Source organism: Cryptomeria japonica, chromosome 10 (genome assembly GCF_030272615.1).
Source record: "Cryptomeria japonica chromosome 10, Sugi_1.0, whole genome shotgun sequence".
NCBI classification, from domain to species: domain Eukaryota; kingdom Viridiplantae; phylum Streptophyta; class Pinopsida; order Cupressales; family Cupressaceae; genus Cryptomeria; species Cryptomeria japonica.
This window is the reverse complement of record NC_081414.1, coordinates 229081665-229098232: the sequence shown is the minus strand read 5'-3', so window position 1 is coordinate 229098232 and position 16568 is coordinate 229081665. Positions and strand designations below refer to the sequence as shown.

The 16568-nt window shown below is 38.0% G+C and overlaps 1 protein-coding gene across 3 annotated transcripts in view; it reads left to right on the top strand.

Annotated features, from left to right (window-relative positions):
- The window catches only part of LOC131077803 (uncharacterized), a 110264-nt gene that overhangs the window by 64103 nt on the left and 29593 nt on the right, over positions 1 to 16568 (top strand). For all 3 annotated transcript variants that reach the window (XM_058015359.2, XM_058015360.2, XM_058015361.2), the window contains exon 3: positions 8774 to 8912. In XM_058015359.2, the coding sequence (XP_057871342.2) occupies positions 8774 to 8912 (139 nt within the window). The remainder of the gene's footprint in view (positions 1 to 8773; positions 8913 to 16568) is intronic.

The window sequence follows — 16568 nt, the reverse complement described above, 5'->3', positions numbered from 1 at the left end:
CGAGTCCTGACTCCCAAACTCGGCCGACAGCATGTAACTTTAAGTTAAAAAAAACACAACTTCTAATATGTTTTGAATTGATTTTTTTTGGTTTATATTATGCTTTGAGCCTAAAAGTGAACTTCATTTCATTCATTTGGCAAAATAGGAGGAGAAAGGTGAGTTGTGAGGAGAAACAATAGAAAAATAACACTCGACGCCTGTATAAAATAATAGATGTCTTTTGGCCTCACGAGGCGTTGCCCTTGGACCCCACAAGGGGTGTTGCCCCTTGACCCCAACTTGGGGGCGCTGCCCCCAAACCCCCATCGTAAAATTAGGGGGGAAATTGCGCCGATAAAAGTAGGGAAATTTTAACCTCCGAGTCTGATTAGGCTCCAATTCCACATAACAATATATACTTTCATTGGTGCATCAAGAGTTGGAAAGGAAGAGTTTGCACCTCATTTGATCATATGATGACATGGATTTTTTATTCCATGAGTTTTGTAATATTGTATACATTTGACTATATTTTCATATCTTTGTTTGTTATTTCCTTCAACTACAATTTGCGTTTATGCTTATGTGATTGATGTATACTTGTGTATGTAATCAAATTAGCTTCTATTTGATGATGTTATTGTGTCTTTAAGGTGTATTCAATAAAGGGTGCATGAAACAAGTTTTAAATCTTTAAAAATATCTAAATTTCTTGAGTTTTTCACTTTGCCGAGTCTGAGACGGAACTCGGACTCCCGAGTCCGAGTCCGAAGTCGAATCAGCCTTGCCGAGTCCGAGTTCCGTTACTTTGGTTTGACGAATGTCAATACCTTGATCCAAAGCTCCTATTATAACACAGGCAAGAAGGATGATGGCAAGGGTTGTGGAATTTGGCTCTACGCCTACTAATTGCATTTGCTTGAACGTTTCCAAAGCCTTTTCAATATATCCATTTTGAGTATATCTTGCTTCTAATGCAAGCTTGAGACCAATTTTCTATTATGTAGATCTTTTTATTGTGCATCTCTTTTAAGCATATTTCGTGGTTATTGATCTAAATCATTGTTTCTTTTGTCAATTTGCTACCCTTAGTTATACTTTCACATTTGCATAAAAGTCACTACTTAATTTGTTTTAAGCATATATTTAGTGAAGACCAAATAATTCTCCATAATGCCAAACTACATGCAAAGACTTAGGCGCTATCTACTCTTAGTTTTGACCATGCATGCTTTTTATAGTTTCCTTACCTTCTTGGTAGTGAAATCATAGTGGGCTCATACTCCATGCTAGCTATTTGTTGCTATATTTGATAAATCAAATACAAGAACTAATAATATACATGACAACGCATACCAGACACAGTAGTAAAATATATCTTTATTCGCGCATGAAATTATTACAGAGGAGAAGACCAAAGATGGTCAGCCAAGGATTACAATAGATCCGACTATTCCATACTACCTTCCTTGGCGATACACAACATATTTAAAGGACTTGACGGTTGTTGAAAGGAACACAATCGTCAACTGACATATTAACTACCCAAGAGTGACAACCCACTTAATACAAACAATTAATACATTGGCAGATAACAAATATTATCAAACATAGCAATAGGCATTTTATGCCGACTACATCATTCCCCCCAAAAGAAAAAGTCGTCTTCCAGACGACAATTAAACATCAAGTAATATTCAGAAAGACTAATGACAAATAATGACTAGGATTGGATGGCCCAAACTTATAGTGTAATTGCTATCAAATGGGGGTCTAGGGTTAGCACCACCAGCCGAGTCAAGGGGTAGCGCCAAGGCCAAATTAAGACCTTCAAAACCACATAGAACTCCATGGTGCACATGATTTTTGTGATTTTTAAGACGTCAAAAACAATGTTGATGAAGCCATAAAATAGAGATTTCGCTCCTACCACATGTTTCTAACCACATACGACTCCCCTCACCTCAAGTATGGCCTCAATGCATCACGCACGGTTTGATACAAATTATATACGACCTACACACCTATGCGCCTGTATGGTTCAATGGCTGACCCGTACGACCTAGGCTTGTCCTTACGTATGGCCAAATCTCGATGCACTCTTCGCACAGTTTGATGCTCCTCACATACAGTTTTGTACGACTTGATCCCTTCAACGTACGGACCACCTTTCACTCATGCCCGTGTCCATACAACTATGTTGTTCATGTACAAGTTGGTGGTGTTCACGTACAACTCTTTTATTGCAACCCCGTACGGCGTACCGATTCTTCCTTTGTGCGGTATGACTTCCTCTATGCACGACCTAACCTCTATGTACAACTTGAGTTCAATGTACGACTTCTTCACGAAGGCGTACGGTCTTCCTCCCTTTTGTTCGTGCAACATACCTCCTAGCACGTGCAAGACGTACGACACCTTCTCCCTGTGTGGCACCTATTTCTTCTCCATGTATGTCACCCGTGCTTTCTTGTATGGCATAACCTTCTCCTTGTGTGGTACCTATTTCTCCTCCACGTACAACACCTGTGCTTCCTTGTACAACATGTTCAACTTGATGCATGTGGCATACGACTTCACCTCGTACAAATTTTCCTTCACCTCATACGGATCTATCTCCTTTGAACACCATACATGCCTCTTCAATCGTCATATGGACCCCTCTTACGGATTTTGTTTCTTCTTGCCACCATACGGGCTTTTTTAGATGTCGTGAAAATTCCTCGTACAGTTGAACTCGTACAAACTTCTCTTCCCTTATGGCATATGGATGAATACTTCTTCATCTATCTACAATTCCGTACAAATGAAGCACTCTCCAATTGCCTATGATTTTGTCTGGCTGTTGTGCCTGTATGGTAATTGAATTGCTCCTTGCACGACCCATTCTTGCCTTTCGTACGGTGTATGGAAATAGCCTCATGGCCAATCTTCATGCTCTCTATATGGTGTACAGACTTCCTACATGGTGTTCTTGTCTTTGCCTATATGGTTCCTTTTGTTTAATTTTTTCTCTCTATTTCATGTTTTTTAACAGTACACTTGTGTACAATCTAACTCTATACAAGTATGATTTCCTTTCATGAAGGCTCCCTTGTTCATACGGCCTTTGTTCTTCTTTTGTGGGCTTTTTTCTTCCACTTTCACTCTCCATACTACCAATTGTATCATTCATAACTTTACATGCTTTCATTGGTTGCTCTTCACCGAGAGTTGTAGCTTCAAGAAAATTACATGGTGAAATACCTTGTAGTCTTCCATTTCTCAGTGGAATAGTCCAGTCAGGGAACTCATCTCATCTTCATAACAATATTCCAGTTCGAGCACTCCTTCATTGTTGGGTTTTGTGCCTTTCCTCCCTTCGTCCATACCTAACTCTCCACACTTGGACTTTGAGTCGGAGGACGCTAGTTCTTCACTCACCCCCTGGTTCCTCAAATTGATGACGTGCTTCCTCCCATCACTCTCTATCGAGAGTGTGTTCCGCTTCCAATTATGATTTGCCTTGGCAGTAATCAACCATCCCCTCCTATGGAGTGCATCATACGCCTTCTTCTACAACGAGATGACTACAAAGTCCAAGAAAAATTGTTGTGTCCTAATCATTACTTTTTGTGCCATCAATGTTCCCAACGGCTTGATGTCATGTTGGTCGGCACCTACCAAGTGGAAGGTCGGCGGCCAAAGCGTTGGCTTCCCCAGACATTTCCAAGTGTCTTCTAGCACTACGTTTACCTCCGAACCTCCATCGACGATGGTGTCTGTCAACTTCTTCCCCATTATTTCCATCTCGACGATCGCCAACTTCCTCCTAATTCTCACCATCAGCAACATTGGATCACTGACCTCATTCCCTTCATGTGGTGGTTTCCTTGTCAATTCCTCTTGTGGTTTGCATTGTTTTTGGCTAACTGTGTTGTCATTGACCATGTTGTTAATTGCCACTTTTAGTTGTGGCATAGTTTGAAGAGGGTCTACCACCTTGATTGGTATGGTTGTCTGTAGCACCTACCAAACTATGTTCTTCTCGAACTCCCACAATGACATACTTGCAGTTCCATTGGAGGTTACATGTTCCTTCAGCAACACTTGTTCTACTTTAGTTCTAGCTTCTTGGAGATGTTCCTTCTCCATACAAGAGTCTGAATACATTGCCTTCTTCGTCTATGCTCTTGTGATTACTAGAATTGCCTCATCTTGTTCCGCCACATCCAGCATATTAATACCCTTTTGCTTTAGGCAATTGGTGTCTTCATGATTCCCTGGTCCACACCATTTGCACAATAATTGTATGTTGGCTTTCTTATTCTGGCAGTCTCTTGCAAAGTGTCCTCATTCACTACATTGTCAAACACTGTATGATAGGACGTCCTCTAGGGTCGTACTATATTTGATTTCGCCCTTGTTGATTTCCATAACCACCTGGCGATACATTCTATGGTTTTGATGGGATAGACCCTCCTTATGTGAAGAGTACTTGTGTACTTCTAGTCTTAAAATTATATGCACACTCCTTTATTGAATGACCCAACACCTGGCAAATCTCACAAAACATATTTCTAGGACAATTACCTTTCGTGTGCCCCTCAATTTTGCACTCAATACACCATAGTTTCATTACATTCTTTATTGGTCCCTTTCTCTACCTTCAATTCTTTCATCATTCTCAACATATCACGTCAAAGGGCCTGTACGGTTTTGGATTCCTCATCATTGCTACCTTTGGTGCTCTCGTCATCAACAGTCTTCCTCTTCCCTCGGGAGGATGTTTTGTTTTCACTCTCGATGTCCATTGCCCGATTGTAAGCATTGGCGTACAAGGACGAAGGCACTACTTTCATCTTCTTGCACATCGAGGGGATCAATCCCTCAGTGAACCACCTCTTCTTCAACCGGTCGACTGGCTGGTTCTCCATCTTCTTCACCAATTCCTTGAGCCTACAATTGTATGCTATACATTCTCGTTCTTTCCTTGTCGGGTGTTGTAAATCTCTGCAACAATCTCATTGTCATCATAGAGCAGTTTGAATTCGTCTTGAAATGCTTTCTTCAAATCACTCCATCTCGTCTTGTGCTTAGCGTCAAGGTCTATATACTAGTCGATGGCAATTCGTTGCAGGGTAGCTAGAAATGCCTTCAACTAATAATCTTGGTCATCCTGACCATTCGCCTCCCATATTGTTATACAGGTCTTGCAATGGCATACAGGATCCTTCGATCCGTCCCCAGTAAATTTAGGGAGTTTTTGCTTCTCTTGGGTTTTCATCATTGTTTTCACTCAGAAGGTACCATGTGTATTCGACTAGATTGGACCGTCTCGCTCTCGCCCGCGTTCTTGTGCCTCTCTTGCACTCTTGGCCATATGTGCTCTCTCTATGCTTCCACCTTCTGCATCTTCTACACCTTGGTCACCTTCGGCAAGGGGCAAGTTCCTGATACCATGCAAATTGGTTTCTCATCTACTTACTCCCTTGTGCTTCGGACTTGGGTGGACTGTTTCGACCACTACGTTCCGATGCTTTCCTTGCACTCTCGGCTATGCAGGCGTCCTCTACACTTCCACCTCCAACGGCCTCAACACTTCGGGTACTTCCAAGTGTGTCGGATTTGGGTGGATTGTTCTAACTGCTACCTTTCGGTGCTTTCCTTGAACTCTTAGCCACACATGCATTCTCTACACGTCCACCTCCAACGTCCCAACACTTCGGGTACTTCCAGGCTTTGACTCATACCTGTGCTCCCTCCGGCCAAGGGTTGACGGATCACCTAATCGATTGGTCTTGACCATCTTGTGGCCTCTTCTCACCTTTATTGGGGTCTAAGGGCATGAATCACTCAAGGCTGACCCAATTTCTTTTAAGGCAACGGTGCCAAATGTTTACTTCTATATCTGATAAATCAAATACAGGAAATAATAATATACATGACAACGTATACCAAATACAGCAGCAAAATATATCTTTATTCACACTTGAAATTATTACAAAGGAGAAGACCAGAGATGGTCAGCCAAGGATTACGATAGATCTGACTATTCCATACTACTTTCCTTGGTGGTACACAACATGTTTAAAGGGCTCGATGGTTGCCAAGAGGAACACAACCGTGAACCAATTGACATATTAACTACCTGAGAGTGACAACCCACTTAATACGAACAATTAATACATTGGCAGATAACAAATATTATCAAACATAGCAATAGGCATTTTATGCCGACTACACTAGCCGATCCAAGCTTATAGGGAACATTGCACTATCTTAAATCAATTGCAAGTTAGTGATTAAAGAGAAAATAAAGTAGTGGATGGTATAGATTTGTCACTTGAAGTGCCTCTTTATATAAATATATACTAAATAAGTATTTCTTTATATTGTAGGAAGTGACAATAATCTCTTTATTCTTTAAATGAGAAAGAAGTCTTGGCTATTAAGAATGTAATGAATCTATATTTTGTAATAGAAAGTATTAATCTTTAACTACTTTGATTGGTAATTAGACGTATCAATAATATGATGATAGGGGGAAATATGAAATGCATGAAGGTATTGTAGACTTATGTAACATTGACATTATGGAACCATTCATCATGTCAAGGAAATAGGGTTTTAATGTTAGATGTTGAGGTCTTAATTACATTATTGAGAGGTATTGTTCCATGTTGAGAGATTTATTACAAACGGAATCATCTTGTGTTTCTCATGAAGAATAGGTATGAAGGTTTTGATTCCTATAAATGAATAAATTAGTTTAGTTCAATAGCAACCTATAAGATATATTTTCATGGTCATAATCTAGAGATCTTTCGTATTCTTGTCATCCTTGTAAGTTACTACGGGGCATTATACTTTCTTAGATCATAATCAAGGACACTAATCCTCTTACCTTTTGTTACTCATGAATATGTCATCGCTTGAGGAATCTTGGATAAGGAAAGGATTGACCTTAGATTCCTTTATTATTGTTAATAAACACATAAACATCATCAGTTTGTAAGGAACATGACTTAGTTCTCAATGTATCTGATTATGTGTCTGCTTGTTTGCTCCACTTGCAAATACTATTTATTACCTCATGACATGGTCAATATTAGTATCTAGATTTTGTATATTAGTGATTGAGTTGTACCTATATTTATGAGGAGAGGTGTGATAGTTATGGAAGAATTGTGCTTATGATACTTTATCAAAGCGATACATCTGTTATCATTTGACATTTATATATTATGGTTGCATAACGATTCATAATGCAATGAGTAACTGAATTATTCATTGACTTCATGAAAAAAATACATTGTTGTGTTTGCCTTTTTGGAATAAATGTGATTGAGATGGAATTGAGATCTCATAATGACTTTAGATAGAAAAGAAAAGGTTGTTGCTTCTATCTTCATATATATGTTATATGCATCTTGTGTATCATGATATCGTTACATTAGTGTTAGAATGTGGATATATCGTGTTGCACAAATTCCATTACTCTTGCTAGTATAACATTGCTAGTCCTCCTCGTGATGGGTTGGGTATCTTTCGTGTCAGGAAAGATTCCGGGGAAGTGTAACTACTTCGTGGTAGGGTGGAAAATGCACTCCTACAATGTTCTCACTAGTAGTGTGCTCGAGGCAAACAGATGTCGAGAGTTCCTATCAGGGTGGTCTTCGTAATTATTCTTTATGTATTCATTTGTATTCGACCCTGTGGTATATTGTAAAGGTATATGCTTCCTTGTCTTTAGGCTTGTTGTTGACTTATGTACTGTATCTCTATGTTGTAATATAATTTCATGTCTCTATCTTGTGTATTTGAACACGTGTAATTAATGGATGCTTGTTAATGTGTAATTTGTGAATTTTGTTAATTTGATATTATGGTGGTCCTTACACAATATCAATTTAATAAAAACTTCAAATATTACAACTATTATCTTTGCTTGTCCTAACTGGGCCATAATATAAACTGTGCAAAACTGCTTAAGGTTTGTAAAATGATGCGCTGATTATTTGAATATGGATAAAATGTGCAATTTTCCAAATTTCATGATTTCTTTCAAATTTGCTCAAAACAGATTTGCTGATTATTACACACTAAAAAATTGCATCGTAACATTAACATAGGTTTTGTTTTTTAATTGATCAGTGGAGGCTTACAGCAGATCCCTTAACCTTAGGATACAAACTGGGTCGTGATCCCTGGGTCTGTTATTTTTCTCATGCATTTTTTGGCCTGTTTAAATATGATTTCCTATAAGTGATATGCAGTGGTTCCTGAAGTGAGATTTGAACCCATGACATAATTTAAATAGTGATCAGCCTTTACAACTGGGTCAGAGTCTCTGGGCAATATTAAGATAGATTATAGTTAGATGTAGATACAAATTATTGGAATGGACCTAAGATATGAATTAACTGTATCTTATTTTTACCTTCAAAGAAGCTTTCTTTCTGTGTTAAATTTTCTAAGAGTAGCTCATTCCTTATTGGATTGGATACACCCAAGGATAAATTTGGAGATCTAGCAGGCAATATGTTCACATGAGAAATGAAACAGAATGCCTTTTAAATTGCTGCCACTGCCAGTGTCAATAATGAGGCATGCATCTTTTTATCGGAAAACTCTAATGTGGCTTAAGCATTGAATGGATGATATAAACAATTTTGTACTATCAATTTCAAGTAAATCTGAAAGCAAATTGGTGTCTAAAACATTTTTATAGTCGGAATATTTACAATTTTATGTCGACTGAGTTGAAATTTTTTTGGAGTTTACTGCTTATAAATTCATATTGTAACAGATACAGACAAAATAGGAAGGTGAGCATGGGATCTGAAAAGTGGTTAGACATTGAACAATGGGAGACTACACGAGAATGCTTTGAAGTACTGTGGTTGAGGGGTTACCGGATTGCAGTTGCATACATTGGAAGTGATACAGTAAGTAAAACCTTAAATTTTTTAATTTATTGTAAATGCAATTTGGGGTTTGGCTTTCTATATGTGCCTTTTTGTTCAGTGATGAATACATATGGCACAAGACACTACAAAGCAGGATAAAGCATGGAACATAATCAAATAAGATTCCTACTCCACTTTTTCACTCTTTTGTTTTCTTCTAATTTGTGCTGATTTCCTGAACCAATTCGTTTGTTTTTTTCTTAAATACTTTTTGGTTTCTTAGTTCTTACATGTCATAATCTTAAAGGTTTTGACTGGATAGATCTTAGAGATTAGGGTGTTCATTCCTCTCTGTTTCACATGCTTATTTATAATTTCTGAAAAGAACATAGAGTTACATCTGAAAACCATGGGTTAACTTGGCAACTTCAAATGTAACAATACATTTGCATCTTCTTGCCAGCGCATTTCTCAATGAGCACTTCCCCTCGCAAACCTACAAAGACGTGAGCTGCACCTCATGTTAAGACAAAATAGCAACCATATTAACTTGTTTTTCTTGGCACTTGGTTATGATTGACCTTTCACTCGTCCTGCTGATGTGTCTTCTCCACTAAGACAATGTTGATTCACTTATTCATGTACTAGATTTTACCTTAATTGTCAAGTGTTCTGTTGCTTGTTCTCTAGCCTTTACTCCCCTTATCTTTTTTTGTTGTATGCATAAAGAGTTTCAAACCAAGAGGACTGAAGTCTTAAAGTTCTATAATCTGAACAATTCTTTTAACATTGCTGTTGTCATACAACAATTGAAACTTCAAAGTTCAAACAATGAAAGCATAAAAAAAATTATACAAATAATTACACCTTCAAACCAGCTTTTCATTCCTTTGAAAATGTAATGTCTTCTTTACAATTTGCCCTAAAATCACAATTGTAACAATTTAAGGTTAGTTTCCCTTCCATTGGTTTGGTTGGGTCGAGAATCATTGCTGCTCATATTTTCAATGGCTTGAAGGAGAAATTGGGTTGTTCTTTCATTCCTCTCATTTTGTTCCATGAGGGCTTGAGTGGTTTGTTCCACGAGAGCTTGAGCAGTTTGTTTCACGAAGGCCCTCAACTCATTGCTCATTTGTTCACCCATGGTGTTGCTTGGTGTAGGATGGTTGGCGGACACAAGCTTTCTTCTTTCTTTTTCTAAATCCCTTTGAGCCCTTTGGCTAGTTTGCATTAACTACCTTTCACAGAATGGCAGAAAAGATGCTCCGATACCAATTGTAATGTCCCCTTCCCAATTTGCCCTAGAATTTGCCCTAAAACTACAATTGTAATAATTTAGGGTTAGGGTTACATCTTACCACATAAATATCTCTTTAATGATGTAATCCTAGATTTAAATTCTGCAATCAAAACATGAACAACATATGCAAATATACATATATATATATATGTTTAATCATTACAATTAGGCAACTACATCATATTCATAGATTATCAATAATGTAAGCATATTAGGGTTTGGCAGAAGGGACATGATGAATCCGCCCAAAGCCATTTCTAAACCAAGCCCAAGTGTGGATGTCCACCACAGCCCTCTTGCTTGGCGGCTTGTATCTGCTTTCCCCATCAATGTCTCATCTCCCTAAAGACACTTGCCATCTTGTGGAATCTGGGTGGGGATTGTAAGTGGGTTACTTGGCTCTCTATGTAAGTGCCCTCTAGTCCCAAGAGCCATTACGGTCAACTTTAGAACGGTCTACTTACTTAGCCTCGTATACCCCTTTTGCTTACACCCCAAGCCCTTCCTACAAGGTGGGTGTCAGTCAATCATGCACATCTCATATTCTATCATAAGGATATATACTTAAACATTCTTTATTATGCATAAACATGTATACATATATAAGACAATGATTGGCAGAAATATCAAGTATACTACTGAATATATATCTGATATTAATAATCTGAAATACTTAGAGATCTGCTATGATGTATTGGACTGGTTTCCCTTGTGATTGTGCTCCCTAGCTTATGGGAAATGCCTTTGCTGTGTGATGTACTTAATGGATTTGACCTGCTTGAAGGGTTCGTTCTGCTGGACTGATTTAAATTTGTTGATATCGACTATTGCTGTTTCTGCAGATGTGTGTTTTTGATGATCAACGATTCTCTCCTCTATCACCCCATACTTCCTTCTTATATCTTCCTCCCATCGCTGAAAGGATGTATTATTTGGCGGTGAACCTTTCCCCTGAAAGGTGGCATCTCTTCTTAGACTTAATTGCTGCTCTTAACTAGTTTATTGTCTTAACAAACTGTTTGGTGTTTAATCCATTATCTTAATGGATCGCACTTGCTGCTTTCTTCCTTAACACATGGTGACTACCCTTTGCTCTATCCTTAACACAGTAATGTTACCTAACCAATCACTGAACCAAATGCATGAGATGTCCTTCTATCCCTTTTGTTAATTTCATTCAGGTTATTGCAGATGTGTATTCGCTACAGGGGGCATGACAGAAAACTGACAAGGATACCTCTACAAACTGTTTACCAGACAGCTGCATGGTATTTTATCACTGTATATCTTTCTCCCATCTTGCCTCCCTATATGCTATTTAGCTGAAAAATTTAATCTTCAAAAAGCTACTTATCTTTTGCAAGAGATGAGTCTAAGTCAGTAATATATATGTACACTATTTTAGAATTAATTAGCTAAATAAAAAACTCTCACATTTTACTAAAAGTGAAATGCAAAATACAATAACTTGAACTACTTCCAACACATACACATTGAATTTGTATGGAAGTTCTTTTTCGAGTTGAAAAACTTAGCACTCCCTCTTAGTAAAGAGGGAATTCTGTACGAATCCAAGTTTGTGTCCAAAAACTTTAAATTTCCCTTTTGCTAAGGGCTTGGTCAGAATATCAGCTGTCTGCTGATCTATGGAAATATATTGGAGCTTAAGTTCTCCCTTCTGAATCTTGTATCAAATGAAATGATATTTAGTCTTTATGTGCTTAGACCTGTCATGAAACACTAGATTCTTTGAGAGTTTGACACAACTCTGATTAACTCTGATTATCATAGTAGATGACCTTAAGATCCAATCTTGATCAAACAATCTTGCAAGTAACTTGTGAAGTTAGATGGCCTCACAATTGGCAATGTGGCTGCCATGTATTTTACCTCTACTGAGCTAAGTGCCATAAGAGTCTACTTCCTGCTGAACCAGAATATCATTGCTGAACCCAAGCTAAAGCAATACCTCAAGGTGCTCTTCCTCTCTATTGTACTACCTGCCCGACTTTAGCGAATATACCTATTGGTGTGTGTTTTGTGACACTCTCTAACACAGAATAAAATACCAAGTATTATATCCTCTCTTGAATAAGGAAACCTCAAATGCTAAACAATGTTATCAAATAAAGTAACCCCAAGGTTCCTATTTTCAGGTCTTGTTAATGGATAGACTCAGTAAAATGATGTGATTTTTCTATTCTCACAAAGGGACTTCTGCTTTTCACTTCTACAATGCAACTAGAACTTGAACATCCAATATAGCAATTTATTGATGCTTTCTTATTGATGCTTTCTTCTACCAAACAAAGATCAAAAGGATAAGGGTTTGGGAATCTAATCTAAGACCTATGAACAATGATTATAATGGGTAGTGCTTTGATAGACAAATTCCTTAAATCAAGCTTAGTTTTGCCTTGATAACAACTACACAAAACTGATGCGATCTCCAAAGTTAGTGAAAGATTTTCATATTGTAAACATCCATCTAAATACCCAATGTTGGCACAATCCAAATGAATATCCACAATCGAACTATTGCAAAAATGAAGTTCAGACTAACCATGCACTGCAATTTGCAATCAACAAACTACAAATCGTATGAACGAAGGAATTCATCGCATATCTTCACATTTCTCCATCAAAATCAATGAACTTCAACTAAAACTTGAGAAGTAGAAACCATGCAAAATGTAGAAACCCATATAAAGATTCACCATATATTCAATGAAAATTATATATTGATTTCGACATTGTCTTGGCAACAATTTCTAATCTCCTCCTACTACTTCTACTTGCTAAAGAACTATTATGACTATTAATTTTTACAAATGAAAAGGCCAAGCCTTATATAGACTTTGAGTTACAAAATGAAGGGCCCGGATTGATTTCAAATCAACGACCAAAATTAAACAATAAAACCTTAAGTGGAGTTGGTTATGTTAGTTTTAGCAATCAGATTAGCAGTATAGAATAGAAAATCAGAATGCAAAGTAAATCATACGCATAACACACATGTACCCTGGGAAAACCTCCCTCTTGGAGGTGAAAAACCCAGCAACAACTATCTCAGATTGTATTATATTAACCATAGAGCAGATTTACAATATAGCCTTCTAGGGCCAAGCACAACTTATCTGAGATATAACAATTTGAAGAATCAAATCCCTGTAGCTCAATTTGGCAGCCCAGATTTGAGTTCACTGTCTTTGTATGAAGTTTACTCAGCCTTGCAAGATGGTCGCTCAGTCTTGATAGGGTTCGCTAGGCTGTAACTCTACTTCGCTTGCTGAAGATTGCAGATCAGAACACAAGGGCAGATTGCTGACTAGTAGTTCGCTCACAGCTGGAAGGAGTTCGTTGACCTCTAGATTATGTTCGCTGACTTCTAATACGATTTGCTATCCTTTAGATATGGTCGCTGTCTTCTAAATGAGATTCGCTGATCACTGAAGATAATTCGCTGATTACAGAAGGCAATTCACTACTTGATGAAGATAGAGGATATTCGCTAAATGTGTGTCTTGTGACCTCAAGTCACTTCCTTTATATACATGCCTTTAACCCTTATGCCTAGGTCGGCCTTGGTGCCAAATTACATAGAACCTACCCCAAGTTACAAGTTACATATTCAATAGGTCCCGACCTATTGAATTACAAGTTACACAATGAATAGGTCTTGCCCCATAACCATTATAAGTTACATAAGTTGAGCGCCCAAATAGGGCCTACCCTTAACATTCACAAGTTACATTGATATCTATTTGGGCCCAACCCAATTACAAGCTATCCAAATTGGGGCTCAGCCCTAAACATTAATCAATTATATCAATACAATTAATTTTAAGGCCAAGGGCCACATAAAAATTAATTATGCTAGGGATTCGACCTAGCTACATTTCAACACTCCCTCTTAGCTAGGGAGGATCCCTTGAATAATCAAGTTACAACATGGCCATGCTTCATGGACTCTTTCCATGATATCCATCATGCATTCCCATAGAGGATAGTTCCAAGATACATCATGGATTCCTTCCATGATATTCACCATGCATGCTCACAGAGGATGAATTCAATACACATCATGGACTCCTTCCATGATACCCATCATGCATACCCACAGAGGATGGATCCACCTTGCATTGCCCGCAGAGGGTGGAAGAGGTCTTTCACCTCAACTTCTCGTTGAGAAGGATCCAATGTCACCTTGCATTGCCCGCAGAGGGTGGAAGATGCAACTTAGTGCATCACTGGGACTGAGACTCCCTCTCAGCCAAAGTTGTGTTCTCAACAACTCCAAGTCTCTCTCTGAAGTATTCAAACTTCACACGAGCTAGAGGCTTGGTGAGAACATCTACAATCTGCTCATCAATGCCGACATATTTCAATTGAATGGCACCTCTCTGTACCATATCACGAATAGTGATAATGAGTTTCCACATGTTTTGACCTGTCATGAAACACGGGATTAACAGACATATTAATACAATTTGGATTGTCACAATGAATGACAATGGGTTCCCAAGGTTGTCCGAACAACCTAGCAAGAAGCTTGCGAAGCCACATTGCTTCTCTTGACTCCACACTTGACGCAATGTACTCAGCTTCTGCAGTACTTAATGCAACTGAGGATTGTTTCCTGCTGGCCCAGGAGATAACAACAGAACCCAAACTGAAACAAATTCTTGAAGTGCTCTTCCTATCGGTTTCACTTCCTGCCCAATCAGAATCATAGTAGCCTTCCAAGGTGATGACAGTGTTGATTGGATACTTCAACCCGTAGCCAACTATGCCTCGCAAATATCTCAGAATATGCTTGGCTGCAACAAGATGAACATGCTTCGGTTTGTTCATGAATTGGCTGAGGGCACTCACTGCATAACAATATCCAGTCTAGTGTTAACTAGATACATCAAGGATCCAATCAGCTGTCTGTACTCTGATGGATCTGCAAAATCAGAGTTAGCTATAGAAACACTGCAATCCATTATTCAAGATATCAATTCATTGGATCCTTGGCATACTTCTAACTCTAGAGTGTAATGCATTAGGCCTAGTTTTATTCCAAATTCTGAAACTAACTCTTTCTAGTTAGAGATCGTATGTAAATCAGAATTAGCATTTCAACATTAAACCGATAGGATCAGCGTCATGCTTACAAAATCCTAAGCTTATAGAATATTGTCAATCAAAGCATTTTACTGAGGATTGTAGGGAACATAAAACTCTCTCTTAATCCTTAATATAAAGCTATGACAACCAGATATTAAGAATCCACTAAGGAAAGCAACCATCATGAGTTTTCATAAGTCAAAATGAGAAATGCTAATTTTTCTTCTCCCTTACTTTCACTTTCTACGAAAAGGACCCATAGCACAATCATTATGAACATGGCATACCTTCAACCATCTTCTCAAGTGAAGGAATGAGCTAAAAGCTTGTATAGGCTCTCATGTCTATTCCCAAGCTCCCTCTGAAGCTTGAAGCATAATAGTTCAAGACTATCTTGAAGAGAAACATCAATCAAACATGATTCAACATCCCAATAGAATGAATTAATGATAACATGAAAATTCATGAACATGATTTAAGTATAAGAGAACTTATCTCTTAATTGGCTAGACTCCCACACAATCCACCAACATTCTTAAGTTGTTCTACTTTCAAGCCCATGGATCTCCAATGGCTGCATGGCCTTCGGTCCTTGCCATTACATATCATCTACCTTCAGCTCAACGACGACATATTGGAGTTACACGCAAGGGTCGCTTGGAACTTCACCCTTCAACCCTGTGAATTGCCTTAATTCAAATTCGGTGGCTCTCTAGTCATCAATCGCTCTTCCCAAATGAGGTCGTTGTGATATAATATGATCAATTCGAATACCTTCAATCATAGTATAAAACTACACAACATTCTGTAAATTGTTGAACAAATAACAGTAAGATAATCGCGCCTGTGCAAAGAACTGAAAAATGTCATATGTTGATCACATCTGATCATATTATTGTATTATTGAATTGCAAAAAATAATGACTGATCAGAAGAACTAAAACAAGTGTATGTCTTCAGAAAAAATAGTGTACATAAGCTAAGTTGTCTTTCCAGCCAATGCGTAAAACTAATCAGAAGGAATACAGGATAATTATGTAAGCACCAACCACTCAATTAAAGAGACACATTGTATAGTTGAGCACAAACATATGATCGATAAATACCAAAAAGAACTAAGGCCACAAAATCTCCATGGTGGGAGTGCCCGCATCATTCTAACTGAATAATGTCTATTCAATAGGTTAGATACTTTTATTTTGCATTGTTCTTGGGTTTTAGCATCAAGAAATTGAACAAAGTCTCAAGCATATTTTGCTTTAATGAAAAGAAAGCAGAAACTA